Source organism: Bos grunniens, chromosome 27, assembly GCF_055505025.1.
Source record: "Bos grunniens cultivar Pamir isolate PY7600 chromosome 27, Bosgru_T2T1.0, whole genome shotgun sequence".
NCBI classification, from domain to species: domain Eukaryota; kingdom Metazoa; phylum Chordata; class Mammalia; order Artiodactyla; family Bovidae; genus Bos; species Bos grunniens.
This window is the reverse complement of record NC_141191.1, coordinates 16,465,221-16,492,293: the sequence shown is the minus strand read 5'-3', so window position 1 is coordinate 16,492,293 and position 27,073 is coordinate 16,465,221. Positions and strand designations below refer to the sequence as shown.

The window sequence follows — 27,073 nt, the reverse complement described above, 5'->3', positions numbered from 1 at the left end:
AGGGTCTCCACTATGAAATCACTGGGCATTTTAGTTGTTTTCACCAGGCAGATCAGTCGTGGTTCATCATCTTCCTAGAAATGACATCCCTATCAGGCTCTTTAAAGGTTTTGTTGACTGTGCTTCTTCCTTCTTTTAAGTAAAATACATTTACTTTATTGGTAAATGGTATGTTCTTGATCAAGAGGCTACTTCAACTGACTGATAAGGTTGAGTGAACTCTGTAGATTGTGTTGGCTCTACTTCTATAACCAAATTTAAAATTAAACTTCAGTTGCAGGCTGCAAACTTTGTCTTGAAATATACATTCTCTGTGATATGTACATTTAGTTCTTTCATAGCATGAGGTCAGAGTGCTGCACATATTTTGCATAATAACAGCATTTGGTGTTCAAAATTAGTCACTGTTTTCAAGAAGATAAACTGTCTCTGTAATGAATTCTTATTTGCAGATTGCTTCAATCCTTGGATCTCTTCATTGAACAGACTCCCAATAACTGGACATTTGAGGTCAGCCTCTTGCAGTCAGGGAAGAGCTTGGGTCAAACCAAGACCAAACTTCTCTGCCTGGGTAAACATAGGTCTAGTAAATATCTTCCTTGGTGAGCTGGGCCACTTCTGGTTCCACCTGACCCAATTAAGGCAGATGCATCGTTAACATTAGCTAAAATTTCTCAAGGAGGGAGACTGGAGACTTCTTTCTGGAACCCAGTAGTGAGGCCCTGGTTTGAAAACAGATACTGGGACTTCCCTGGTGGTCCAGGGGTTAAGACTGTGCCTTCCAATGCAGGGGGTGCGGGTTCGATCCCAGGGAGCTAGATCCTACCTGCCTTGTGGCTGGAAAAACCCAAAACAGAAAAAACAGAAACTGTATTGTAACAAATTCATTAAAAGACTTTAAAAATGCTCCACGTGAAAAAAGTCTTAAAAAAGAAAGAGGTACTTTTTGTGACTTGGCAACTAGTAATCTTACTAGTGGCTGTTGGTGCAAAGATCTGTCTCACTCACACCCCCTTATGAAGCTGGGGGTTCATTGAAAGGATTCTGTGGACTAGGAATGGAGCTGGCAAGGACCCAAGGCCAAAGTGGAACTGGCTCCACCCCTTCCGTTCTGTCTTTCTAACAATACTCCACATAGACTCGGCCACACTATGCCCTGTAGACTTGGGGCTAAGTATATATCTTCACCTGATACATTTAGAGTTTTCTCCCAAAGCATATGCCATTATCCACTTCTGGAATTCAAAAAGCTCTGAAAGCGTGAAGATTTTGATAACTTGAGGAAAATCCTGATCTTATCTGAACTCACCTTGGCATACATTCACCTTGATCTAATGGGAGGCTATTTGTGGTCTTTTCTTTAATCCCACTTAGTGTGAATGCGCATTCATTTTTCTGTAGAAATACTGACAGATTTGATAATTGGGTGATGCCTCAGATGCTGCTGGAGTTTATATGATATATTTATTCTACACGCACCATGTTACCTTTTCAAATTAGAAAAACGCTCAACTCCCCAACGTACCTGGCCCCAAGGTTTCAAAGCGCCTGTGGACCATTACGAGCAGGAAAGAAATATATTACAGGCAAATAAACAATGAAAGGGGGTAGGGTGGGAAGAGAGGTGGAATAAATGAAGCTGAAATTTTAAAAAGCATTATTATGGGAGATGATACCTACTCTGGACTCATTATTTTATTTACCTTTGTGATCTTTCATTCCTTTCCCTATTTGACATGCAACTTTCTCATCTCCAAAATGAACAGATTACCACTAGATTATGTCTGCAGTCTCTTTCATATTCACAGCTCGATAATTCTGTGATTGTAGTTGATTTTTTCAAAGCAGTTCTTCCCATCTGGCAGCAAACAAGAAGAGACAATTCTCTCTCTCCCTCTTTTTTTTTTTTTTTGTAGCAATTCCTTATCAAGGTTTACATGCTACTGCATTTTCCCTTCATATTTCACATATTTAATGTAAACTCCTGCGACTAACCATTTTTTCAGTTTTCTTGAAAAACACTGAGGAGTTTCTATTGGTTTAACGTGAGTTTTACATTCAGCTTTTATGTAATTATTAAATAATCCATTTTACTTTCCTCAGCCTACACGATGATTTCTGTTTATCCAACAAAGACATAAAGAGAGAACCTTAGGTCATTTGTACAAGAGTGTTTGGGCCAGGGCTCAGAATTGCGTACTCTTGACAGCCATGCTGAGATCACTTTCCTAGTTCTATTCTGAAGATAAAGTTCCTTTGTTACCTTGGATCGTGGTTTGAATTAGTTAACTTCCCTCTTTTTTTTCTGATTTATATGATGAGGTGATTGCTTAAAGATGGCAATTCTCCTACGGTACTGATCTTGACAAATGGTTCTACTCCGTCATCGGAGGCAGAACCTTGGGAACTATCCAAGACCCCTTTCTCTTACCACCCACATGTTCAATTCATCACCAGGGCTGCTGATGATTTTTAAGTTATAATATGTTTCTGGCCTGCACAAAATCCAAGGGCATAATATAAATAGCACCCTTGTCCCAACCCTCATGGTTGTGAAATTGTAGCATTTTGTCCTACATGGACCCTTGGTGTTTTTGTTTTGTTTCTTAAATGAATAGAACATTACAAAGGTGAAACCCCCAGTGCACTTCTCTCTGGTCTCATTCTCTTCTGTCCTTTCCAGAGGAAACCTCAGCCCTGATTTTGATGTTTATCGTTTCCATGGTGTTGGTACTATTATACAGAATATTCTGCTGGATGTTTTTATGTTAATATTGTAGACGGTGTGTATTCATCTCCAACTGGTTTTTCTCACTCACTGTTATTCTTGAGATCTTCAAGAACTAGACATCTACTTCTCATTCTACATCTATATCTTTTGGGGCTTCTGTGGTCGCTCAGACAGTAAAGAATCTGCCTGGCAAAGCAGGAGACCTGGATTCGATCACTGGGTCAGGAAGATCCCTAGAGAAGGCCATGGCAACCCACTCCAGTATTGTTGCCTGGAAGTTCCATGGACAGAGGAGCCTGGTGGGCTATAGTCCATGAGGTCGCAGAGAGTAGGACATGACTGAGCAGCTAACACTTTCAGTTCTTTTGATAGCTATATAGTGTTCTGTTCTTTGAATACTTATATCACTTATTCATACTCTTATTAACGGATTTTTAGATTATTTCTACTTTTTTGCCATTACAGACACTGTAACAATAAATACCCATGTATCTATCTCCTTGTACAAGCTAATCCATGACAGCTTCTCTGGTGCACAGTGGAGTTAGCATAGCTTTTGTTATTTCCTTTGACAAACTTTTTTTTTAATGGTCACAGTGTTATAAGCTTTCTGTCATCACTGGAACCACTAAAACATATTTTGATACACAAAAAAATCTTCTGCCTATTTCAGTAAGAAGATTTAGAAATTTTACCATGAGAAGATGCAGAATAACTCTAGATGGTCCATCATCAGGGTCACAGTAGGTACAGTCCTCCCATGGTGTCTGCAGGGGGTTGTTTCCAGGACTCTCCTGCATCCCCAGGCCAAAATCCATGGATGCTCAAGTCCTTTATACAAAATGCATAGTGCATGCCTGCTCTCGCTTCAGCTGTGTCCAACTCTCTGTGATCCCATGGACTATAGCCCAACAGGCTCCCCAATCCTTTGGGTTCTTCAGGCAAGAATCCTGGAATGGGTTGTTATGCCCTCCTCCAGTGGATCTTCCCAACCCAGGAATCGAACCTGTGTCTCTCTTATGTCTTCTGCCTTGGGCCCCATCCTTTTGTTTTATGAACACTTTCTCTCAGTTTCTGGTTCTTCTACTAATTTTCACATCCGTCAATGGATATTGCCTGCGACAGTTACTTCTGCAGTGTTCTAACAGCGATTTCCCCCTCTCAGTTTAATCAAGACAAGCTGAAGATATTTAGGGTTTATTATTATTTTTTTCTTTCACACAGACTTTGATTTTTCTTCCTAATTTCACAAAGTGAATGTGTTCTCCTAAAATACAAAGTTATAAAAGAGATCTGGGCTGGAATTGCAGTTCTGACTCTTTGGGTTATTTGACCTTAGGTGTCTCTGAACCTCGATTTCCTTTGCATTGTAGGGATATAAATACCTGCCTTACAAATGATCAGAAGATCTAAGTGAATTAGTGCATGTAAAGTTTTTTTGGGGGGGCTGCACTGGGTCTTCGTTGCAGGGGGTGGGCTTTCTCTAGTTGAGGCGCTTGGGGACTTCTCTTGTCGCAGTTCTCAGGCTTCTCTTGTAAAGCACAGGTTTGCCCTGAGGCGTGTGGGATTTTAGCTCCCCAACCAGGGGTCGAACCCATGTCCCCTGCATTGGCATATTGGCATGTGGATTCTCAATCCCTGGACCACCAGGAAAGTCCGGCATGTAAAGTCCTTAATATCAAGAAAGGTGGATGTTATTATTCTTGCCTCCATCAGCACCCATGTCGCCTCCTCGTGGCTTCTGGATCCTGCTTTCTAACATGCAGATCTGAAGATGACATGACCTTGTTCAGGCCTGTCTGTTGCTGCCTGTCATTGTCAGCAGAGGTTCCCAAGCCTAGCTTTTGATCAAAATGATATGAGGGGCCACTCCTTCGAGGTCAGCCCACCCTCGTGTTTCAAGGGTATACTATCTGCTGCCTGTTTAATAAAGTTCTGCTTGCTTGATCTGTAACTGAAAAAAGAAAAATAGGAGGCATCTTTAAAGTTCTATAGTAACCCAGCCTTACCGACTAGAATTGTGGTGGGATGGGTTCAGTCTCATCTGCAGTCTGGCCCAGTCTTACCGACTAGAATTGTGATGGGATGGGTTCAGTCTCATCTGCAGTCTGGAGCAGTGAGGCCAGGGTCCACCACAGGAGACAGGATTCTGCAGCCCCACCTGAGGCTGATTGTATCAAGAGAGAGCCCCTGATCCCCACCATGAAAGGCCCAAGCATGAGGTTAGGCCTCAGGCTTGCAGCTCTTGGCCATTCCACTTAGTGTCTGGGTGATCTTGCTCACTTAGCTACCTTGTATATACAGCGTGTGTTCTTGTGCACCTGCGTGCTCACTCAGTTGCATCCAACTCTGCTCCTCTGTCCATGGGATTCTCCCGGCAAGAATCCTGGAGTGGATTCCTCCTCCAGGTGATCTTCCTAACACGGGATCTTCCCGAATGCAGGCATCTCCTGCTTGGGCAGGCGGACTCTTTACCACTGAGCCACCAGGGAAGCCTGAGTACATTCTTGAAGACCATTGAACTTAAAGCTTGCACAGATAAAACTGCTTTCCTAGTAGGAAGGCATAGAATGATTGTTGTATGAATTTTCTTTAATGCTGCTTTTTACTCTTTTTAAACAAATGTTTAATTCTGATACATTGCAGAGTGTTTTTCCTTTTGTTTTGATTCAGTACAGATATATATTGTGAAAAGATGGTCAGAATAAGGTTAGTTGACACCTCTATTGCATCATAGGCAGAGAACAGAGGTTGAGTGACAGCCATTCTAGAATTGATTAAGGTCAGACTACCTCCAGTTCCTAGGAAGCTTTGACCAGAACCTTGCAAGCTTCACCAGGATCCGAGCAATGTTATAATGATAATAATAGCCTTTGTCAAGTGCTTGCTATGGGCCACGCACATTTTATAAGCCTTTATATTGAATTTTCTGCCAAATGAAAGACCCACAGATGCCTGGTATCTGGACTTAGTGCTTTGTCTCTCGACCCACCTGTGCTTGCTGCCCTGTATTGACCTCCAGGCCAGCCTCCAGGCCCTCCTCCGCCTGGTCCTTCTGGGCATGAAGCCTCACGGTTGTCCCTAGCTGTGCTTGTCCATCTCGAACTCTCGCCCACCAAGTCTTTCTCATTGCTGCCCTTCTAGAGCAGTGCTGTCTCAGACCAGTGTGCCAGTGATGACCCCCGACTATCCTGTCCAACTCTGGAACTTTCTGACTCTATGATTCTGCTGAGAGGTATCTCCTCCTACAGGAGATACCTGTATTATGTTGTGTTATGTTTGAACACAAGCACCTTGAAATATAAAGTAAGTTCTGTACATAGATGGATAATAAAACAATTGACACGTAGACAGATAATTTGTTGTTAAACGCTCTGGAGATGGGGGCACTGCTGAAAAGTTCACAGGTATCTCCAGCCGAAGTTTACTGTCTCCTGTTGATACCCTGAGTTAAGAGGGTCACGTTACTAAATTCTGAGGAATTCACTGTGAGAGTTTAAATTGGGCAGAGATGAGGGATAACAGCAAATTAAGAGATCACCCTTTTCCTTGACTCCTGCCTTTGGTTAGCCCAACTGAGAAGTTAAGAGTTGACTTCTGTCATCTGAAATTCTACCTTTCCGTGGGTGCTTCTATTTCTGGAATATTCACCCCAAAATAATACGGTTTGTCGACTAAAAATGATGGACAATGTGAGAGTTGCTAGTTAAGTTTTATTTGGGGCAAATTGAGGACTGTAGCCCAGGAGAAACTAGCTCAGATAGCCCTAAGAGGCTGCTCCAAAGAGGTGGTGGGGAAGGACAGTGTATATGTGATTTTGGTAAAGGGATAACACGTGCAATCAAGCATATATATATATATGTGTGTCTGTGTGTCTGTGTGTTTGGTAGAAAGTTTCTGCTGGTCTCCTGAAGCTTCTGCTAGTCACAAGAGTCAGTCACCATGCAAACCCCAGGGTCCACTTTCCTATCCATCCAGGTGGAAGCCAAGGCCATAAATTAGTACCACAAATCCACTGAGTCCCATTTGGTGCAAACTAGAGTCGGACACGACTGAGCGACTTCACTTTCACTTTTCACTTTCCTGCATTGGAGAAGGAAATGGCAACCTACTCCAGTGTTCTTGCCTGGAGAATCCCAGGGATGGGGGAGCCTGGTGGGCTGCCGTCTATGGGGTCGCACAGAGTCGGACACGACTGAAGCGACTTAGCGGCAGCAGTGACTCTCTGGTCATCTGACCCAGTCAGTTCCAAACCCATCACTGTCTCTAAGGGTAATAATATGTAGGCATTGTTCATAAGGCACCCAGCCTAGATTCCCAGTGTTATTAGGCTGATTATCCTTAGTGTGATTTAATTGTTCCCAACATTGAGGAGCTTTTAAACTTGAATGACCAAAGCCTGTTGTTAACTGTCTAAGCCCATCTCATAATATGGGGGATTTCCTTTTAATAGATGAAAGGTCACAGTTATTGATTGAGACTTGGCTTGATGTTTTGATTGAGCCTTCTGAGCTGAAAAGAGACTTTAAATCTATGACCAGGGTGAGAGCAGGTATTATCAATTGGCTGGGTAAGAGGATCCCATCTATGAGGTTGGTGCAAGTGTAACTGCAGTTTTGCATTGTTGAACTTTGCCATTTGATCTTGGAAATACATTCTTAAATAAATATGGTTATGCTATATTAATAGCAATCATGAGTAGCCTGGATAGGATTAAACTTTCTTCTGAAATAAATTTTCTAAGGGCTGTCAAGTCAGAGCTTTGGAGGGGGGATATCCACCATGTAACCCAGAAGTACTAGAGGTAATTGACCACAAACCCAACAATTTGGGTTGATTTATAAAATTAGCATAGAATCACGTCCATGATATGAAAACATTGGATTCATATGCAAAGGTCCAAGAGGTCATGGAAAATTATACATGACCATAGGAGTCAGGTCCAGCATCTGGGGTAAGCTGTCTACTTCTGATGTCGTCGTCTTCTCGTCCTGGTGTGAGTGTAGTTCCTCCTTTTTTTGAGGGTCCTTTTAAGGTGAGTTTGAGGTCAGCATTCCTCTCTATAGACCAGTCCAGTGTAGCAGCCCTTTTTAGTGGGAAATATGGGTCCAAGAGTCAATTTCCTTTAATTTCGCTGCATATGAGCTAGTTAAGAACACCTGATTGGGGGCCTTTCCACCTGGGTTGTAGTGAGTCCTTTAAATGATGTATCTTCCAATATACCCCGATGGCTCAGATGAGAAAGAATCCACCTGCAGTGCAGGAGACCTGGGTCCGATCCCTGGGTCGGGAAGATCCCTTGGAGAAGGGAATGGCTACCTACTCCAGTATTCTTACCTGGAAGAACCATGGGCTGAGAAGCCAGGGACCCCATGGATTGTAGCCCACCATGGTGAGCACACACACCACCCCCCCCCACAACCCCCAGGTGAAATAACTTGGGTCCTAGAGGTGGCATCCTGGGTTCCTGGGGATGCTCCCTTCTCCCGTGTGGCTGATCCATCTCCAGTCACCCCATCTTTGTCCATCCACCTCTAACCCTTCAGACTCTGTTCCCGTCACAGGGAGGCAGAGCCAGATGGGCCCAGCCGGGTCAGCAGAGGCCAGGGATTCTTGGAAGGCTCAGAACATTCCCTTCCTGGGAGGGAGCAGAGGGTTTGAGCTACTGCAAGGGGCCACAGGCAAGTGCCTAATACCCCCATGCCTTCCCAGGCGGGAGAGAGCCCTGGGAGGGCAGCTCATGTCGTCTGGCCCTGAGGGGCAGGTGAGCCCTGGACCTGGAGTGCCTCTGGACCTGTCTCTATCCCCACCTCACTGCTCCAGGGTTCACCTGCAGCAGGAATGAGAGGTCTCTGTGGTTGGGAAGATCACGGGATGAAAAGACGGGGCAGGGACCCAGGCTTAGCTGCCTTGAGGATTCAGTTGCCAAGGAGCCTGAGGGCTGCACCTCCAGTGTGGGGATGGAGCAGGCCAGGGGCCAGGGCGGTGGGGTTCCAGGCCGGCTCTGCCTCCATTGCTCTTGGCCCCAGATCACCGGGGATTGGAGGGAGCTGGTCCCAGTGAGTACTGTCCGCACTATGTCCCCAGAGACCTGGGGCCGGTGGCCGATAGCAAGGTCAGTGGGCAGGGCCCTGGTCCCTCTCCCCATATTAAAAAAACAAGAACTCAGGATCCTCAGCCACTACGGGAGGTCCTAGAACCAAAAGAGACTTCCCCAAATTTGTCTGCACTCCCTGAGGAGGGGGATGGGCTCGAGGGGCTGCTGCTGGTACCAAGGTTCAGGTTTCTCGTAGACTTCAGGGGAAGGAGAGAAGTCCTGTCTGGGGCTCCTCGCTGGTCGCCATAACTGTCGACTAAAAAAGATGCTCACTGTGAACGTTGTGAGTTAAGTTTTATTTGGGGTTAAATGAGGACTACAGCCTGGAGACAGTGCCTCTGATAGCTCTTAGAAACTGCTCCAAAGAGGTCGGGGGGCACGGACAGTGTATATGTGATTCTGGCAAAGGCGGAGTACATGCCATCAAGCACGTATTTTTTGTTTTTTTTTTTCTGGTAGAGTTTCTTCTGTTCTTGTGGCGCTTCTGCTAGTCACGAGATACAGTAACTAGCAGATGGATTTTAGTGCTTTTCTGGATATGAGCAAACAACGGGATATGAGGGAAAACCAGCTCCTGAAAATATCTGACCACCATCCGAAGACCTTCCGTGTCAGTTTCCTGGTGTACAGAGTGCCTCATTCCTGACCTCCACCCTAGACTCCTTGGTGGGGGGTGGGGAGGGTGTCAGAGGTCAGCCGCTGCAGCATCACGTGACTTCACCATTGTAGAGGTACAATAGATGGCAAGCACCCATGGCAAGTGCCCCTTTGTGGTTGACGGGTTGCACTCTCTCTCTCTCCCCTGGTATTCATTCCGGGTGGTTTGGGAACCTGACTTCTCTGAAGGAGTCCATCTCCAGACTTGCTAGTAAAGGGTGAGCCTAGACGTTTTTTTAAAAGGGGGTGCTGTACCTTTAAATTCTGAAAGTGAACTTGGCTCAGGAAGGCCACTAGTCAAGGTCCAGCCCCTAGAAGAGAGAATAGCTGCAGACTCTGCATCCTCCGCTGGGGCAGGCTGGAGCAGGCTCCTGGCGGCATGGCAGGGAAGCTGGGGGTCCTCCTGCTGGCCCTCGTGCTCAGCCTGGCACAGCCAGCCTCGGCCCGCCGGAAACTCCTGGTGTTTCTGCTGGACGGCTTCCGAGCAGACTACATCAGCGATGAGGCCCTGGAGTCCTTGCCTGGGTTCAAAGAGATTGTGAGCAGAGGGGTCAAAGTGGATTACTTGACCCCGGACTTTCCTACTCTCTCTTATCCCAATTATTACAGCCTCATGACCGGTGAGTACCCTGTCTTCCTCTGGGTGCAGAGGGCAGGCTGGAGTCCATCAGGAACAGTGAGCTCCTGGCATTAGAATCGTGTGTAAAGATTCAGTCTGCCTTCATCTTTGGGGACCCCAGGGATAGGCAAGAAGTGTGTGTTCTCAGCTGAGATTCCTTTTTTTGTGAGTGCATGAATGTGTTATTTTCTTAAAGTTATTCCCTAGGACCTGTTTTGGCTTCGCAGTGTGGAGAACAGAGGACTCTACAATTAGATGATGGTTAAAGTGGTTATTTGTTTTGCAAATTAAAAATTCTAGCCAACTCCGTATTTTCTAAGTTGAAATTTAAAAAGCCAACAGGTCTTCGTTTGGATCAAATTCCTTCTGTCCCTTTTACTCTGCAGTCATCTGTCATCCTGGAACTGTTTTGGCTTGTTGGGCTATGAAAGTTACATGTGGGATTCCTGCATGACTTGGATGGAGGGAGTATTCAGGGTCCTATCCTAAAGTATTACTTCGCAACACTACTTGCTCCTTCTTTTGCCTTTTTGGGCCAGGTAAAATGACATGGAGAAGAAAAAATTGACACATAGTTCAGATTCCTGTTTTTAACTTCTAGCATCTGTTAAGAAAACAAAACCCAAATCCCCAGCTCACCCAAACTGGGCCAATGTTTGGGAAAGCTGACTTTTGCCTAAAGATGACCTTCACTTGGGATTGCAGACACGCCGAATGTGATTCCACGAACTTGATCCTCTATCTGTGTCATACAATGTACATCCTGAAGGCACAGTGGGATTCCTATCTTCCAGTTTGTTTACCAGTTAACCATCGTAAGGGCCAGCAAAAGGCACTCAGAAAGAATTTAGTGAACTGTCCAAGGACGCTGTTGAGAATGCATTGTTATTGATGATGCTTATGTAGGATTTAGCTCTGTGCTCTGAGCATAGGGAAAAACTCCATGAATTATGTTAACAGGAAGGGAATGAGAACTTTGGTATCTCATTATGGATCTTCACAGAACAGCAAAGCCCCAGGATTCTGGAAAGACAAATTGCTGTGTCTGACTTCATACATGGAAACCGAATGCATGTGTGCATAAAAATGTTATAAAATGAAGCAGGGGAGAGAGTTTGGGAATTAGAAATAAGGGCATGGAGAGGAAAGAAAATCCAGACTGCACACAGCATGGAAATTATTTGCCCATTTTAAAACGTCTCCCTCCAACAGACAAATGATCAGCATCTCTAAGATCTTCTGGTCCTCACTTGGCATGGCTCTCCCCTTGCAGGGAAGGAAGCCACTTTCTGGCTGCTGGGCCACACATAGATGCTATTGTGTGTCACAGCCCGGCTTCCACTCCGTCCGTCTGGGGTTTTCACACCCGCAGACCACCCCCCACACCAGTTGTCTTTCAGAGCCTTGCCGGGAGACTCAATTCACAAACTGCCATGTGAGCTTTTCTCAGTCTCAGTAAAAGATGAACAAAATCCAATCTGAGCAAGCCAGACTCCAGGGAGCAAAAAGGGACTATTACAGTCTCCGTGGAGAAGCCAAGCCAGTGACACGACCCTTTGTTCGTCAGACCCCCCCGTTCCTGATATCCCCACAAGGACTAATTGGCACAAAGTCTTAGTCACGCAGACACTTTCTTGTCAGGCTGTGGGTGTAGTCTAGTCTCTGGTCTAGTCGTGACAGAAGGGCTCTTTTCATGGGGGGACAGTGCAGATCCCAGGAACGTTTGACAGAGATCTTCTTTACTTTCAAACTTGCAGGCCTCAAAGTTGCAGCACTGGGGCTCAGTTGTTGCCGCTCCCGGGCTCCAGAGCACAGGCTCAGCAGTTGTGGCGCACGGGTTCAGTTGCCCCTGGCATGTGGGATCTTCCCGGACCAGGGATTGAACCCGTGTCTCCTGCATTGGCAGGCAGATTCTTTACCACTGAGCCACCAAGGAAGCCCCCGCCTCATTTTTTACTTTATGGAAGCAATATTACGTATAGGCTGTGTCCCGCAGCATATGTTCATGTGCAGATGTCCTTGGGTGTGGCTTGTCTTTTACACACTGAGTGGACGTAAGGCTTGGAGCAGGACTGTGGGCTAGGCAGTGCCCGGCCGTGAGGCTGCTGTCATGTCCGCTGCCCTGGAACTGACTCAGGGTGAAATCTAGACTATTTCCCCCAATGTCCGTGCTTATTTTCCCACCTGATATTGAAAAATTCCTCTTTTTCATATATATATATATATATATATATATATATATATATATATATAAGGAAGGATATATCTGTTGGGAAGTGCACTTAGGGTTTGAGCGTTTGAGCATTTCATGAACCAACAAAAGAATCACGCTAGATCCCTTCGGTACCGAAATACACACTCTCTTAAGGTTCCTCAGAATTCCTAAGACGGACTATGATCTCACTTCCTTACGTGAATTATTGCCCATGAGACATAAAGCCCTCGGTGTTCTCTTTGCGTAATGAGGAATGATGGGTTACTGGAAAGAACTTGGCCTTGAAGCTGGGAGAGAAGCTGCTTGAAGCTGTGGTGGGAGTCCTCGCAGGGTCGGGAAGACTTCAGGCACAAGTCGTCACAGTGCCCTGAACCTCAGTTTCCTTAGTTTCTGGGTCCTGATCAGGCCAGAATCTCAGCTGCTGCCAGCAGCAGGCATGAAATGAGAAAAGGTTAGGACGGGCACCTCTTGGGAGGCCTGTGTGGCTGCGTGTGTCATGTGCTCAGTCATTTCTGCCTATTTGTGATCCCATGGACTGTAGCCCTCCAGGCTCCTCTGTCCATGGGATTCTCCAGGCAAGAATATTGGAGTAGGTTGCCATTTCCTCCCCCAGGGGATCTTCCTGACCCAGGGACCGAACCTGAGTCTCTTGCATCTCCTGCATTGGCAGGACTCCTTACCACCAGCACCACCGGGGAAGCCCAAAATGTATTTGCAGCAGGACAAATATGGCTTCCCTGGTGGCTCAGCAGTGGAATGGCCAGCCAGTGCAGGAGATAGAAGAGACTCAGGCTCAGTCCCTGGGGTGGGAAGATCCCCTGGGGGAGGAAATGGCAACCTACTCCAGGATTATTGCCTGGAGAATCCCATGGACAGAGGACCCTGGTGGACTACAGTGGGGTCACATAGGGTCACAAGGAGTCAGACACGACTGACTGAACTACCAAGTAAAGAGCTGGGAGGCTGCGTGCTTCCCTCCAGACACCTGAGGGCATCAGTGGCAGGGCTGAGGTCACAGGGCAGGCTTCAGAGGCGCAGATGTCACACAGGAACCAGCACAGCGCTGACTCCAGTCCTGGCATGTCCCGAAGGTGGTGCGTGTGACCTGGGATCCACAGACAGAGGTCTCCTTATGACCAGTCCAGGAGGCAGCCAGAGCCTGGACAAAGGCACTTGATTAATCATCTACTGGAATCAAGGCAAAACCAAGAAATTTAACTACTTAGAATTAATATCTGTGCTGGTACAGTTCTGACCGCCCTCCTAGAAATGCCACCTGAAGCAAATTCTTCCCAGACTGCAAGGCCCCACATTCTGGAGTGAGGGATTATGGGATAAGGTAAGCTTTCCCTTGCTTTCAAGAAAATAGCTGATTTAAATTAAAACCAGCTGTCACTTGGGCCAAAGGAAATCAATGCAGATAGTACTTGAGAAATCAAGTTTTGAAAAAAGTCCACATCCTCAAACTTCTGCAGAATTCAAGGCTTCACCTGGGGGGTCTCTGTGAGCCTCCAGCACAAGCAGCGTGGACTTGGCCTCCAGGCTCCCTGGCCTCCCCTCCCCTGGGTCTATTTTACACATGCTAGAGTATACATTGGGCTTTCCAGGAGGCACATTGGTAAAGAATCTGCCTGCCAATGCAGGAGACACAGGAGATGCACATTCAATCTCTGTGTTGGGAAGACCCCCTGGAGAAGGAAATGGCACCCCACTCCAGTATTCTTGCCTGGAGAATCCCATGGACAGAGGAGCCTGGTGGGCTACAGTTCGTGGGGTCACAAGGAGTCAGACATGACTGAGCACACATGCAATTGCATATGTGTCAATGCTTCCTCCCCCTCTGTGTCCACATGTCCCTTCTCTGAATCTGTGCTTCTATTCCTGCCCTGCAAATAGGTAAATCTGTACCATTTTTCTGGCTTCCATATATATTCATGTGTGTTAATACAGGATATTTGATTTTCTCTTTCTGACTTACTTCACTTTGTGGGACAGACTCGAGGTCCATTCGCGTCACTACAGTCCTGTTTATTTTTGTGGCTGAGTAATATTGCATTGTATATATATGTACTGCATCTTCTTTATCCATTCTTCTATTGATGGATGTTGATGCTTTCATGTCCTGGTTACAACACTAGTTACAATAGTAACTAATGCTGCAATGCTGTGCCTTGAGCATCTATTCTTTACAATGGGCTGTAAGTGAAAAGTTGAATTTGAGGCATGCCCTTGGAGCAGAACTTGCTGAGTATGAGTGAATATGGAAGAGCTAAGAGGAAGAGAACCTGAGTCAATTCCAAGGCTACAAGAAGTTCAGAAGTCTCGGGCTCCTATGGGCAGAGATGGGAAAGCGTGGATAGCTGTTTATTTGATGAAGTCAATTTTCATCAGACTAGATTTCAGGTTGGATTAGGATATTCACCTGGACTTGGCCCTTGAGGGGATCAAAGACAGTAGAGTGAAGGAGGGTTCCAGAAACTGTAGAAAAATGAAAGGAGTCCAAGAGAGAAATTGCTCCTGTGGGTCCCAGTGGACCCCGTACATGGACTTGTCTTTCTACTTGCCCCACAGCTGGTAGAGGATACTTCTCACAGACACACAGTTAAATCTGTCTTCTCAACTGCATGAACTTTTGTCTGAATTTTGTCACTTACTTCCCGTTTCCACTTTCACGTTTCCACTTAAAACTACAGTGTGTGTAGTGAATGCTGAGGAGTGGGTGTGCGAGGTGTCTGGGTGGCCGAATCGGTTAGGAGCACTCAGAGGCTCAAACCTGGAGGAAAAAAGCGCATTCCCAGAATTTACAAAAGTAATCTCTCTTGGCGCGTCATTATTTCAGCTCCCACCACCAGACCTGTCTACGCTGAAGTGCCACTTTTCGAAAAGCCTGTTTCTCTTGGCATCCACGGTGAGGCCAGGGCGCTCTTGTTACAGGGGTTCATCTGGCTTCAAGAAACACATTCCCAGCAGGAGGGGCTGGCGAGGGTGGTGGCAGAGCTTGAAGGCGTGCTGAAAGCCTTTGATTCTGAGCTCAGCAAACCCTCCTTCAGGAGGTTCCCCACACAGAGCCAGGCAGTCTCCACCCCAGGTGGGTCTCCCGTCTCACTCTCCTTTCCCCGCTGCTGACCGATGGGACCTCAGGCTGCTGCCTAGGCTGCTCCATTAAGGCTGCTTTGCCACAGACGGGTTAAAGAACACTTCAAATGGATTCAGAGGGAGCCTGAGTCAGCAGGTCAATGTTTATTTCAGAGACACTTTGGACAACACCTACTCGGGTTTCAGAGTCCCCATCCCTGAATAAGGCCATTGTGTCCATGGTCTCCCAGGCGGGGACCCCGGGGCAGGTCTGGGGTTCCTCTGGGTCCTGTGTCGGATCTGGTGCTTGATCGTGACCTCCTCCTGTCTTTGGCCCTTTCCCTACGAGGAGAAGGGGCTTGAGAGCTGGGTCACGGAGTCATGCAGGGTACACGCACCTGGATGAGAGGTGCCCAGGCTGAAATCGCAGACAGGCTTGTGTGAGGGGCCCTGCCCATCCTTCCCACCCCGAGGAAGTGATTCCCCCTGGGTGCCTGCCTGTAAGATGGGGCGCTCCTGCAGTGCCAGGACAAGTGGGACCTAGAGCAGAGCGTCCCAGCCAAAAGGACGGCCTCCCTCAGATGCGGGGGGCTGGAAGCTGAGCCATCGTTTCCGGTCTTTCCTGCCTCTTCATCCATGCTTGCCACTTGGCTGGCGCCCTTCAGCACTCCACTCTGTCCTGGTGGGGCTTACCTGCTGGACGGCTTTTGCTTCCTCCCTCAGCCTCTCGAACATCTGCCGAGATGTGTAAGTTGAAGTAGAGATGGGATCCAAAGAAGCCTTCTGTGTAGATTTCATCAAGATCTGGTCAAAGGGGAGGTGGAAGCCTCTAGAAGGTTGTGTGTGGTGGGGGTGGAGATGGGGGTGTTTGGGGCTCAGCTCAGCTGTCCTTCCCACTTCCCCAGGTCTGGATGATCCTAGGAGGATGGCTGCTCTTCGTCACGAGCCTCAAATAACCTCCCTGAGTTCTGATGGAACAGATAAGAAGGAAAATCATGTTCCAGAGAGTTCACTCTCAGACTGTGTCAACAGCTGCTGAAAGCTAAAATAATCCAATGAAAACAAAAATGCCTTTTTTATTTATCCGATTCTCAACCACCTGTTGGACTTTTGAACCCACCAGCCAGCTGCGTGGTGATTCACGCCTTGGGAGATTCCATCAGTGGACACAGACTGGTTCCTACCCTTCAAATGCAGGGATCACTGGGGTTTGGTCAGCCAGTCGTGAAACCCTTTTGGGGATGGAACTCTGGAGAGTGACCTCTTTACCTCCCCGTTTTGGTTGAAGGCCTCTCCTAGAATGTCCTGTCCTTCCCTTGGCTGATACACTTCTTACTTCTGGAAGGGCTCTACTCCCATCCTCCCTGCAACCCCCCGGCCTCAACCCCAGCTCGGCCGCAGCTGCCTTCCAACCCATCTTTCTTTTTCAGGCCAAAGTAAGATGCCCCCCACCCCCCATACGGCCTTGACCCACAGATGGTCACATTTCAGAGCTGGGTAGTGCTTTGAGAGCCCATTTTCATTCATTTGCTGATTCCTGGACCACCTACTGTCCGAACCACTGAATCTGGTAATTATTACAGCAACATGTAACTTTGACATAAATTCATAATGTATGTTCGTGTATGATCACTTCTTATGCAGGCTATGCGAACGTTTTCTAGGTGAGACTGCTCTTCCAAAGGGACGTGTCCTCTGTCTTGGATGAGCTTATAATGAAGCTGAACAGCTCAGTGTGTGGAGTCACAGGCCAGGACGGAATAGGCACAGGGGTTGTGGGGACCACTTCTGAGGAGGTTTGCTGAGGTGATGGTATTTGAGTAAAGCCTGAAGGACGTGAGAAAGTGGAAGTGTTAGTCGCTCAGTCGTGTCTCTCTGCAACCCCATGGACTGTAGCCCACCAGGCTCCTCTGTCCACGGGATTTTACAGGCAAGAATACTGGAGTGGCTTGCCATTCTCTTCTCCTGGGGATCTTCCCAACCCAAGGATCAAACCCAGGTCTCCCACATTGCAGGCAGACTCTTTATCACCTGAGCCACCAGGATTTGAGGGAGGAGTTGAAACCTGGAGAAAAGGCTGGGTGGGGGTGACTGGCATCACTCAAGCCAAGGGGCAGAGGCGGGAATGATGGAGCATTTGGAGAGCAGAGCTAGGCTTTGAGACAATTGCTCTGCTATTTCTGAGCTGTGTGGATTTGGACAAGGCTGTCCAAGACCAAGGGGAGAGTTAAAGAGCCTGGGAGTCAAGTCTCCGGAGTGGACCTAGGGTCAGGGGTCTGATAGGGAACTGGCAAGACTAATTGAATGTGGAGGATCAGAGAGAAAAACAATTTCAGGATTAGATAAGAATTTGACAGAATTAGGGGAAGATGAATAAGTCCATCTGTATGTAAAGTGGATCCAAGTTCACAAACTTGAGTATATTGGTTCAATCAGTTCAGTCGCTTAGTTGTATTCGACTCTTTGCAGCCCCACGGACTGCAGCACGCCAGGCCTCCCTGTCCATCACCAACTCCTGGAGTTTACTCAAGCTCATGTCCATTTAGTGTATTAGAAATTGTGCATGTCTGTATTTTCTTTAAAAAAAAAAAATCTAAATCTCTGGGTAAACTTGAAAGCATTCTAAGTCAAATAAGCCATAGACAAAAAGAGATGTATTGTTTGATTCCACTTACCTGCGGTACCCAGAATCATCATATTCACAGAGATAGTGAGTAGAAGGTGGTTATCAGGGGCTGGGGGAATAAGCAGTTAATGTTGAATGAGGCAGAGTTTCAGTCTGGGATAATAAAAAGTTCTGGAGATGGGTGGTGCTGACGGCTACACACTCAGGGTGAATGTTCTTCATAAAACTGAACTATACACTTAAAAGTGGCTCAAGTGGTAAGTTCTATATTATGTATATTTTACTGCAATAAAAAAAAAATAAATCTCAATCTGACTCTGACCTCCCTCCCACTGGGCTCAGTGGAGATTCAGTCTCTACTGGGTGGGTGGTGGTGTGACCTCTTTTCCTCCTCTGTGACTTTGCAAAGGTCCTGGACCACATACCCAGTCCTAAGGCATTAGGACTTCAGCCCTGGTCATTAGTCTCCTGAGAGTTTTATACTTTTAGTTCTTACATCTAGGCTCACGATACATGTGGAGCTAATTTTTCTGTGTGATGTGAGATAACTGTTCTGGCACTGTTTGTTGAAATAATAATTTCTTTCCTGCTGAATTTTCTTGACATTTTTTGTAGAAAATCAACTGACCACGAATGCTGGAGTTTATTGCTGGGCTCTCAGTTTAACTCCCTATGTGCGTCCTGATACTAGGACCACACTGTCATGATCACTGTAGCTTTGTGGTAAGTTGTGAAATTGGGGTGTGTGTGTTTTTCCACTTAGTACTTCTTCTTGAAGAGTGTTTTGGCTATCTTGAGTCACTGGTATTTCCAAATGAGTTTTAGTATGAGCTTTTCAGTTTCTGGGGGGAAAAAAAAACTCTAGCTAGGATTTTGTTAGGCGTTGTGTTGAATCTATACAACAATTTAGGACATATTACCAATGTAACAGTATTAAATTTTTTGACCCACAAACATGGGACATCCATTCAGTTTCCAAAGTCTTCCCATAGCGCTTTATAATTTTCAGGGCACAAGTCTTTCCCTTCTTTTTAAATAATTTCTAGGCATTTTATTTTTTATTTTATTATGAATGGAGTTATTTTCTTAATTTCACTTTTGCAGTGTATGAAAACAGTGGATTTCTGGGTGTTGGTCTTGTATCTCGCTACCTTGCTGAATTTGCTTATTAGATCTAATTGAATTTTGTGGGTTCCTCAGGATTTTCTGCATCGCAAGGATCGACAAGATCCTATTTCCTGCAAATAAAAACAGTTACTTCTTCCTTTCTAATCTTGATACCTTCAAATGGTCTTTATAATCACCTTGGAACTATGTAAGGGCAAATTCGCAGATGAGAGAACTCAAGTCTGGGTGGGGGGGTAAGCAGTTAGTACGAGGTTACCTAGCCAGGAAACGGGTAAATCAGGACCAGCGCAGAGGACCTCTGCACCCCCACCCGTCCCTCGGCATCTTCGCCACGTGGCCTCTGGTTGCTGGAGTCAGAACCTTTGATGACAATGGAGGCCTATGTCTCTGCAGCACGACTGTTCTCCTTTGTAACAAGCAGCCAGATTCAGTCAAGAGAGAACAGAATGTACATTTCCCAAATGCCTACCGGATTTCTACATCTGTGTGTCTACAGCACTTAGTGCTAGGTGTTTTCAAATCGAATTTCAGGCCATCCTCAGACAACCCTGGAAGGCAGGCATGGTTACCCCGGTTTTCTATCTGAGGAAACTGAGGCTGAGAGACATGAAATCGCTTATTCAAGCTCACAGAGCCCCAGGCTGGCAGAACCTGGGAGTACGGCATCCTGCGTTCCTGTTGGGACCTCCCGCTTTCAAGGAAGTGGCTCTCAGCACAGCGCTGTCCTGCGGCCATCCAAGCGTCTGCCCCTCAGCCAGAGACCTTGTAGCTGCATTTGTTATGCACACGACACACGCCTGCACACACACACTCCACAGTGTGTGTGTCCCTGCCCTTCCAGGCTTCTTCCAGACCAAGAACCTCAGGGACAACTCTGTTTTTAAACCCTCCTTTGTGTGTCTCAATGGACAATACGAACAATAAGCGCTTCTGGGGTTGAGTATAAAAGAGAGGATTCAACCTCAGACACTTAGCTACTTATCTCAGACGGCCACGGCTGAACAGTTGTACGGCATGGCTTAAACAGGCCTCTTTTGACAAGCCACATCTGGGACACTGACCCAGGCCATCGCAGTGACCGCGGAGCAGGTGTTTATTCGTACACTTGGTTCTGGGGCCTGGGAGGGCCTGGTGGTCCCAGTGAGGGCCGGGCCCTCCCCGTCAAGTGTCTCATGGACCCTGACACTTGGTAGGAACTCAGTAAGCATCACTTTGTGTTTGTTTTAGAGTTTCTTAGGACTTCCCTGGTGGCTCAGATGGTAAAGAATCTGCCTGCAATGCAGGAGACCTGGGTTTGATCCCTGGGCTGGGAAGATCCCCTGGAGAAGGGCATGGCACCCCACTCCAGTATTCTTGCCTGGAGAATCCCATGGACAGAGGAGCCTGGTGGGCCACAGTCCATGGGGTGACAAAGAGACAGACACAACTGAGCAACGAGCACTTTCACTAAAGTTACTTGGAAACTGCTTTATCCTTAATACTCAGCCCATTTCCTTTTAAATTCTCTTTGCCATCACACCCCCTCTTCTTACAGAAAGGCAGCCCCCGAGGCTAGGCCATCACGGGGGAGCTTTGTAGTTTCACAGCGGATGAAAAGTCCAAATGGACGTTGCAAACACTGCTTAAAACACAGCTCGACAGCCCCCTTCTCCCAGCCCCAGTCCACACCAGTTCAGGATAGGTTTCTGAAATGCAAAGCACAAGTGTGTATAATTAAGTATTTTGCACACTCTGTCAAATATTTTAAGAAGTGAGTAGATGGCCAATTGGAAACTCATTATGGTTTAACCTTTTCGCTAAATTCCAAACCGGGGAGGACTGCAGCGCTCTGGTGGCTTAAAACAACTTCTGTCTTCTTCCCAAGAGATTTTAGGTTTGGGAGTTTAAGTCATTTATAACCAGGAGTCTGGAAAAGTTTTCAGAAATAGCAGTTCCCTCGGGCGAAGGGTGTGAGGTAGAAGGTATCCTTTTTACCCGGCTTCCACCTCAGGTGGTTTTGTGGTCAGCAGAATACGAATTTCTTAGTAACATGAAATAGAAAGGCAGTGCTTCTGCCAAAACAAGATTACCTAGTGTTTGACTTTGCCATGTCTTCTAGTCTTTCCCGTCAAGGCCATACGTAACCGCCTGTCCCCTCACACGAGTCCCCGTTCTCTCCGCGTTTGGGTGCCCACCCTGGTGCTGACCACCCTGGGCATGGCCCAGTCGTTTCCTCTCTGTCTTTGGTGACGTCTTCATGAGAAGGGTGATAGATTAGAAGCAAGAGGTGTTAGTTCTAGTCTGGCTATGGTGGCTTCTAAACCCTGTGGCTTCAAAGTCTTTCTGGGTTCAAGTTTCTTTCCTGAAAAAAAAAAATGAGGGGTTGAGGGCTCAAGTGTTAGTCACTCAGTTGTGTCCGACTCTTTGCAACCCCGTGGACTGTAGCCCGCCAGGCTCCTCTGTCCATGGGATTCTCCAGGCAAAAATACTGGAGTGGGTTGCCATGCCCTTTTCCAGGGCTCTTCCCGACTCAGGGACTGAACCCAGGTCTCCTGCATTACAGGCAGAGTCTTTACCAACTGAGCTATAGAGAAGCTCCCCTGAGCTTGAGGGCTCCAAGAAGTAGGTTTAAATGCTGTGACAGGTCCTCTGTCTTATCTATTGTCATGATCGCGTCTCTGTTTTTTTTTTTTAAAACATGAGTTCTTCTTTTTAAAATTTTTATTTATTGTTTGTTTGGCTCAACGTTACATTGAGCAGCATGTGGGATCGCAGTTCCCCAACTAGAGATCAGATCCGTGCGCCCTGCACTGGAAGGGCGGAAAGTTCACCGCTGGACTGCCAGGAGTGTGGTCCCCTGCTGTGACCACTTCTGGTCTGTTTCCCCTGGAACTTTCCGACCTTGATGCATGTCAAAGGGAAGAGAGTGCTATTGTTGCCCCGTTCGCCCTCTGGACAACCGTCACTACTGAACCCAAAGGGCACTGCAGCTGTGGTTGGCATCTGAAGCCAGACAGCCATACACTTACTTTTCAAAGGATGAATATTGTTTTTACCCCCACGCCTTGCCCTGTTAAGATTCATAGTTATGATTTTTTTTTAAGGACTACCAGAGACCCTGTAAAAATGGTATCATCTTCTTTTTTATAATAATTTTATTTATTTATGTTTGGCTGTGCTGGGTCTTCGTTGCTTTTCTCTAGTTGCAGCGAGCAGGGGCTACTCTCTAGATGCGGTGTGCGGGCTGAGTGCAGTGGCTTCCTTGTCGTGAAGCTCGGGCTCTATTGTGTGCAGACTTCACTAGTTGCAACACGTGGGCTCAGAAGTGGCGGCTCCGGGCTGCAGACCGCAGGTTCAGAAGTTGTGGTCCAACGGGCTTAGTTGCTCCGACTTGTGAGATCAACCCTGGTCAGGAATCGAACCCAATTCTCCTGCACTGGCAGGCGGATTCTTCACCACTGAGCTACCACCAGGGTAGCCCCCAGAGTATGATTTTAAAAAGAGGGAAAGTCACCTGGTTTGAGGTAGGATTCGGGAGCGGGGTGCGAGGGGAGGGGGTTAGAAACCTCGGCCAGAAAGTTGTACTTAAAATCACATCCTTCACTACCAATTTCCCGGAGGAACAAAGTTTACTAATTCTTTGGGGAAAAAAACTAATGGACTCCATGCCCCTCTGTTTCACTGGAGAAATCCCCGCATAGAACCATGGCAAGGAAAGAAGGGCAGCCAGAGAGCAATTCAAGGCCTAATCTTGAGGAACTATTTATTATTAATATATCGACTTCAGTCCACTCTTCCAGCGCGGGGCCTGCTGGCCGGTCGGGCACATGGAACTGCTGGGTTCTGAGCCTCTGAAATAGCCGGACAGGCCAAACCTTCTAATAGCAACATCCAGTGTCATCTTTCAGCTTCTCTCTGCGGAATTTATCTTTTGACCATCCCTGCCTCCGACAGACTCTTCATTGGGTTCCAAGTTTCCTCCCTCCTCTCAATCCACCCTTATGCTAAGTTCCACTGACTACTCTTCTGCTAACCCCTTCACACGGAGCCTCCAGTGAAGACTTGTTCACCGGTCTTTGCTTGTTCTCCAGTCTTTGCTTATTCCCTCTCCCCATTTTGGTGGTCTCACCCTTCATGAGGTCTCACCCCTCATGCACACTTACTGTTGACTCCCATTTGTCACCATCTCTGCCCCAGATCACCACTAATGTACTTTATGTCTTTTTAGTTTTCCCTTTTATGGATATTTCACATAAACGGAGTCTTTCAATACATGGTCTCTTGGGTCTTGCTTCTTTTACTGAGCATACTATTTTTGAACCACAGACTGGTTCCAAATCGGGAAAGGAGTACGTCAAGACTGTACATTGTCACCCTGCTTATTTAACTTATATGCAGAGTACATCATGTGAAATGCGAGGCTGGATGAAGCACAAGCTAGAATCAAGATTGCTGGGAGAAATATCAATAACTTCAGATATGCAGATGACACCCTTATGGCAGAAAGCGAAGAGGAACTAAAGAGTCTCCTGATGAAAGTGAAAGAGGAGAGTGAAAAAGTTGACTTAAAACTCAACATTCAAAACACTAAGATCATGACATCTCATCCCATCACTTCATGGCAAATAGATGGGGAAACTATGGAAACAGTGAGAGATTTTATTTTCTTGGGCTTCAAAATCACTGCAGATGGTGACCGCAGCCATGAAATTAAAAGACACTTACTCCTTGGAAGAAAAGCTATGACCAACCTAGACAGCATATTAAAAAGCAGAGAGATTACTTTGCCAACAAAGGTCCGTCTAGTCAAAGCTATGGTTTTTCCAGTAGTCATGTATGGATGTGAGAGTTGGACTATAAAGAAAACCGAGTACTGAAGAACTGATGCTTTTGAACTGCGGAGTTGGAAAAGACTCTTGAGAGTCCATTGGACTGCAGGGAGATCCAACCAGTCCATTCTAAAGGAGATCAGTCCTGTATATTCATTGAAAGGACTGATGCTAAAGTTGAAACTCCAATACTTTGGCCACCTGATGCGAAGAGCTGACTCATTGGAAAAGACCCTGATGCTGGGAAAGATTGAGAGTGGGAGGAGAAGACAACAGAAGGTGAGATGTTTGGATGGCATCACCAACTCAATGGACATGAGTTTGGGTAAACTCCAGGAGTTGGTGATGGACAGGGAAGCCTGGTGTGTTTCAGTCCATGGGGTTGCAAAGAGTCAGACACGACCGAGAGACTGAATTGGACTGAACTGTTTGTGAGGTTCAGTCACCAGGTGGCAGGTGTCCACAGTTTGTTTCTTTTAATTGCCGAGTAATAGTCCATCATATGGCTATCCCCCAGGTTTCTATAATGAAAAAGTCTCAAAGCTACAGAAATGCTGAAGTAGTATTATGAGTATCTGTGTGCTGTGCCTCTCTCAACGTTAATATTTGGCACGTTTGCTTTTATGCTCACGTGAGAAATACAGGGTTCTATTTTGGCTTTTGCGCCTGCTGAATCAGCTGCAAGTCAATTTCTGGGACTTCCCTGGTGGCCCAGTGTTTAAGACTCTGTGCTTCCCCTGCAGGGAGCGTAGGTTCGATACTTGGTCGGGGAACTAAGATCCCATGTGCCTCATGGTGCAGCCAAAAAAGAATGTCAACTGTTAACATCATGACACTTTACCCACCGCGCCCCCCCCCCCGCTCCAGTAATGCAGCATGTCTAGGATATACTTTCATATGACCACAATTATTTTCCGATTTTTCTCCATTGCCAAAAAAAATCCTTTATAACCTTTCCTGAAATGAAAAATCTAATCATGGTTCAAGCAGTCCACTCCGCTGCCATGCTTCTTTGCTCTCCATCAAGACCGACATCCCTGCCTTTTTGTTTCCTTTGGACTTCCACCATGTTGACATTCTTGAGAAGGCCATGGCTGTATTTTAGATTTGTCTGACTTTTCTTCGTGGTTAGATTCATTAAAAGCTTTTTTTTTTTTTGGCAAGAATACCGCATTTTTAAGAATCCAAATTAGGACAAGGGGTCATCCAAGTTAGGACAGCGTGACAAGTGTACAAAGGTCTAAGCTGTTGGGACTTTTCTAGAAGAGGGTCCACAAAACTCTCCCTCTGCTCACCCCACAGATGTGACACGCCACATGGCTCTTTGTGGCCCTGGTTGGGTGGTTCTCACAGGCTTTTTTATCTTGAGGTTCACAGGGAGTTTTGTGGTAGATGTTGTCCATGGGATGTTGGTACTGCTATTTTTGTCTTTTGTGTGTAGGGGGGTTGGTGACATTCAAAATCTGTGCAAATCAAGAAGATACTTTTGAAAATGAAAAACGTTGCTGAGAATCAGAAACAACAGCTAGGAATCAGAACTGTCCTGGGAAAATGCTGCCCGTGACCCAGAAATCCTAGTCCTAGGGACAGATAGACTCTGAAGACGTGGATTTTCATCATTCTCATTATGGGCTTTTTGAGTATAAATTTTGGTATTACAATTTAACCTTCTTTGGGACTTCCCTGGTGATCCAGGGGTTAAGACTTTGCCTTCCAATGCAGGAGGTAGGAGTTCCATCCCTGGTTGGGAAGCTAAGATCCTCACATGCCTCGAGGCCAAAAAAACCATAAAACATAAAACAACAGAAACAATGTTGTAACAAATTCAATAATGACTTTAAAAACGGTCCACATCAAAAAAAAGTCTTAAAAAATTTTAACCTGCTTTTTAGTATGTTGGGTCCCTTGTCTAAGGATTTCTATATTTCATCAGTTTGGGAAAGTATCAGCCATTATCGGGGAGCAACATTACATAGCCATTATGTAGCGCTGCCCTTCCTCCGGTCCCCCTGTTCTTCCTTCTGCAGCTCTTAACCGATGTAACGCAGAACTTCCCACTCTATCCTCATCTCTCGCCTTTGTCTTAGTTTTCCACGGCTGCTATAACAAATTGCCGCAAACCAGGTAGCCTAAAACAACAGAAGTGTTTTCTTTCACAGTTCGAGGGTCCAAAACTCTGAGATCGTGATGTTGGCGGGTTTGGTTCCTTCTAGAGGCTCAGAGGGAGAGCGTTCCATGCCTCTCTCCCAGCTTCCAGCACTGCCAGAACTCTTCGGTGTTCTTGGCTTGTAGATTCATCACTCTGATCTCTGCCTCCATTGTCACATCGTCTTCTCCTTTTGTGCGACTGTGTATCCTCTTCTTATAAGGGCACTTGGATAGTCTAGGATGATCTCATCTCGAGATCCTTAATTTGACCTGTGGAGAACCTTTTTCTAAGTACAATCACATCCACAAGCTCTGGGGGGATGTACCTTTTAAGGAACCACCGTTCACCCCACCACAGTCTTTCTTTCATATTTGACCTCTTCCTCTTTAGTCTCTTTCCTCTGGGTCACTCAATTATATATTCAATTTCACTATCTTTTCAGCTGTGTTTATTCTGAGATTTATCTTTCCACCAAATTTTAATTTAAATCATTATATTTTTAACATCCAAAGTTCTGTTTGATTCTTTCTTAATTCTGCCGGGTTATTTTTGATAGTCTTTTGTTCCTTGATAATGTTGATTCTCTTTTATTTCTTTAAACATGTCATAAAGCGTATTTCATATTCTAAATATGATAATCCCCAAACTCTAAAGCCCTTGGTGCTAAATTTGTGGTTTATTGTTTCTGCTGATGTTCACAATGACTGATTAGTTAAGGTAAAATCAACTGCGGCACACTTAACCTCCACAATCTCAGTGGTTTAACACTTAGGGTCTTTCTCTGTTACTGCCATCATGTCAAGTTGACGGATTGACGTGGGGCCTGTGTGGTCATTCAAGGACACTGACTGACACAGGCTCTGCCGTGTTCAACATGTGGCCTCCAGGATCACCCTGAGCGCCAGCATCCTGCTAGTGGACAGGAGAGCCCCTAGAGGACCCCAAGCGTGGTCTTTGTGGGCCAGGCC

At 46.3% G+C, this 27,073-nt stretch overlaps 1 protein-coding gene across 7 annotated transcripts in view; it reads left to right on the top strand.

Annotated features, from left to right (window-relative positions):
- Nucleotides 1-27,073, top strand: part of ENPP6 (ectonucleotide pyrophosphatase/phosphodiesterase 6) — a 114,712-nt gene that overhangs the window by 14,966 nt on the left and 72,673 nt on the right. For 5 of the 7 annotated variants that reach the window (XR_015156108.1, XR_015156109.1, XM_086379933.1 and 2 more), the window contains exon 1: nt 9,836-10,105. The exons of 1 other annotated variant lie outside the window; for it this stretch is intronic. Coding sequence is in view for 3 of the 6 variants with exons in the window: in XM_086379933.1 (XP_086236059.1) it covers nt 9,865-10,105 (241 nt within the window). In the remaining 3 variants the exon portion in view is untranslated. Of the gene's footprint in view, nt 1-9,835; nt 10,106-18,640; nt 18,744-27,073 lie in introns of those variants that run through there. One more of the 7 variants, XM_086379935.1, reaches the window with a different exon arrangement.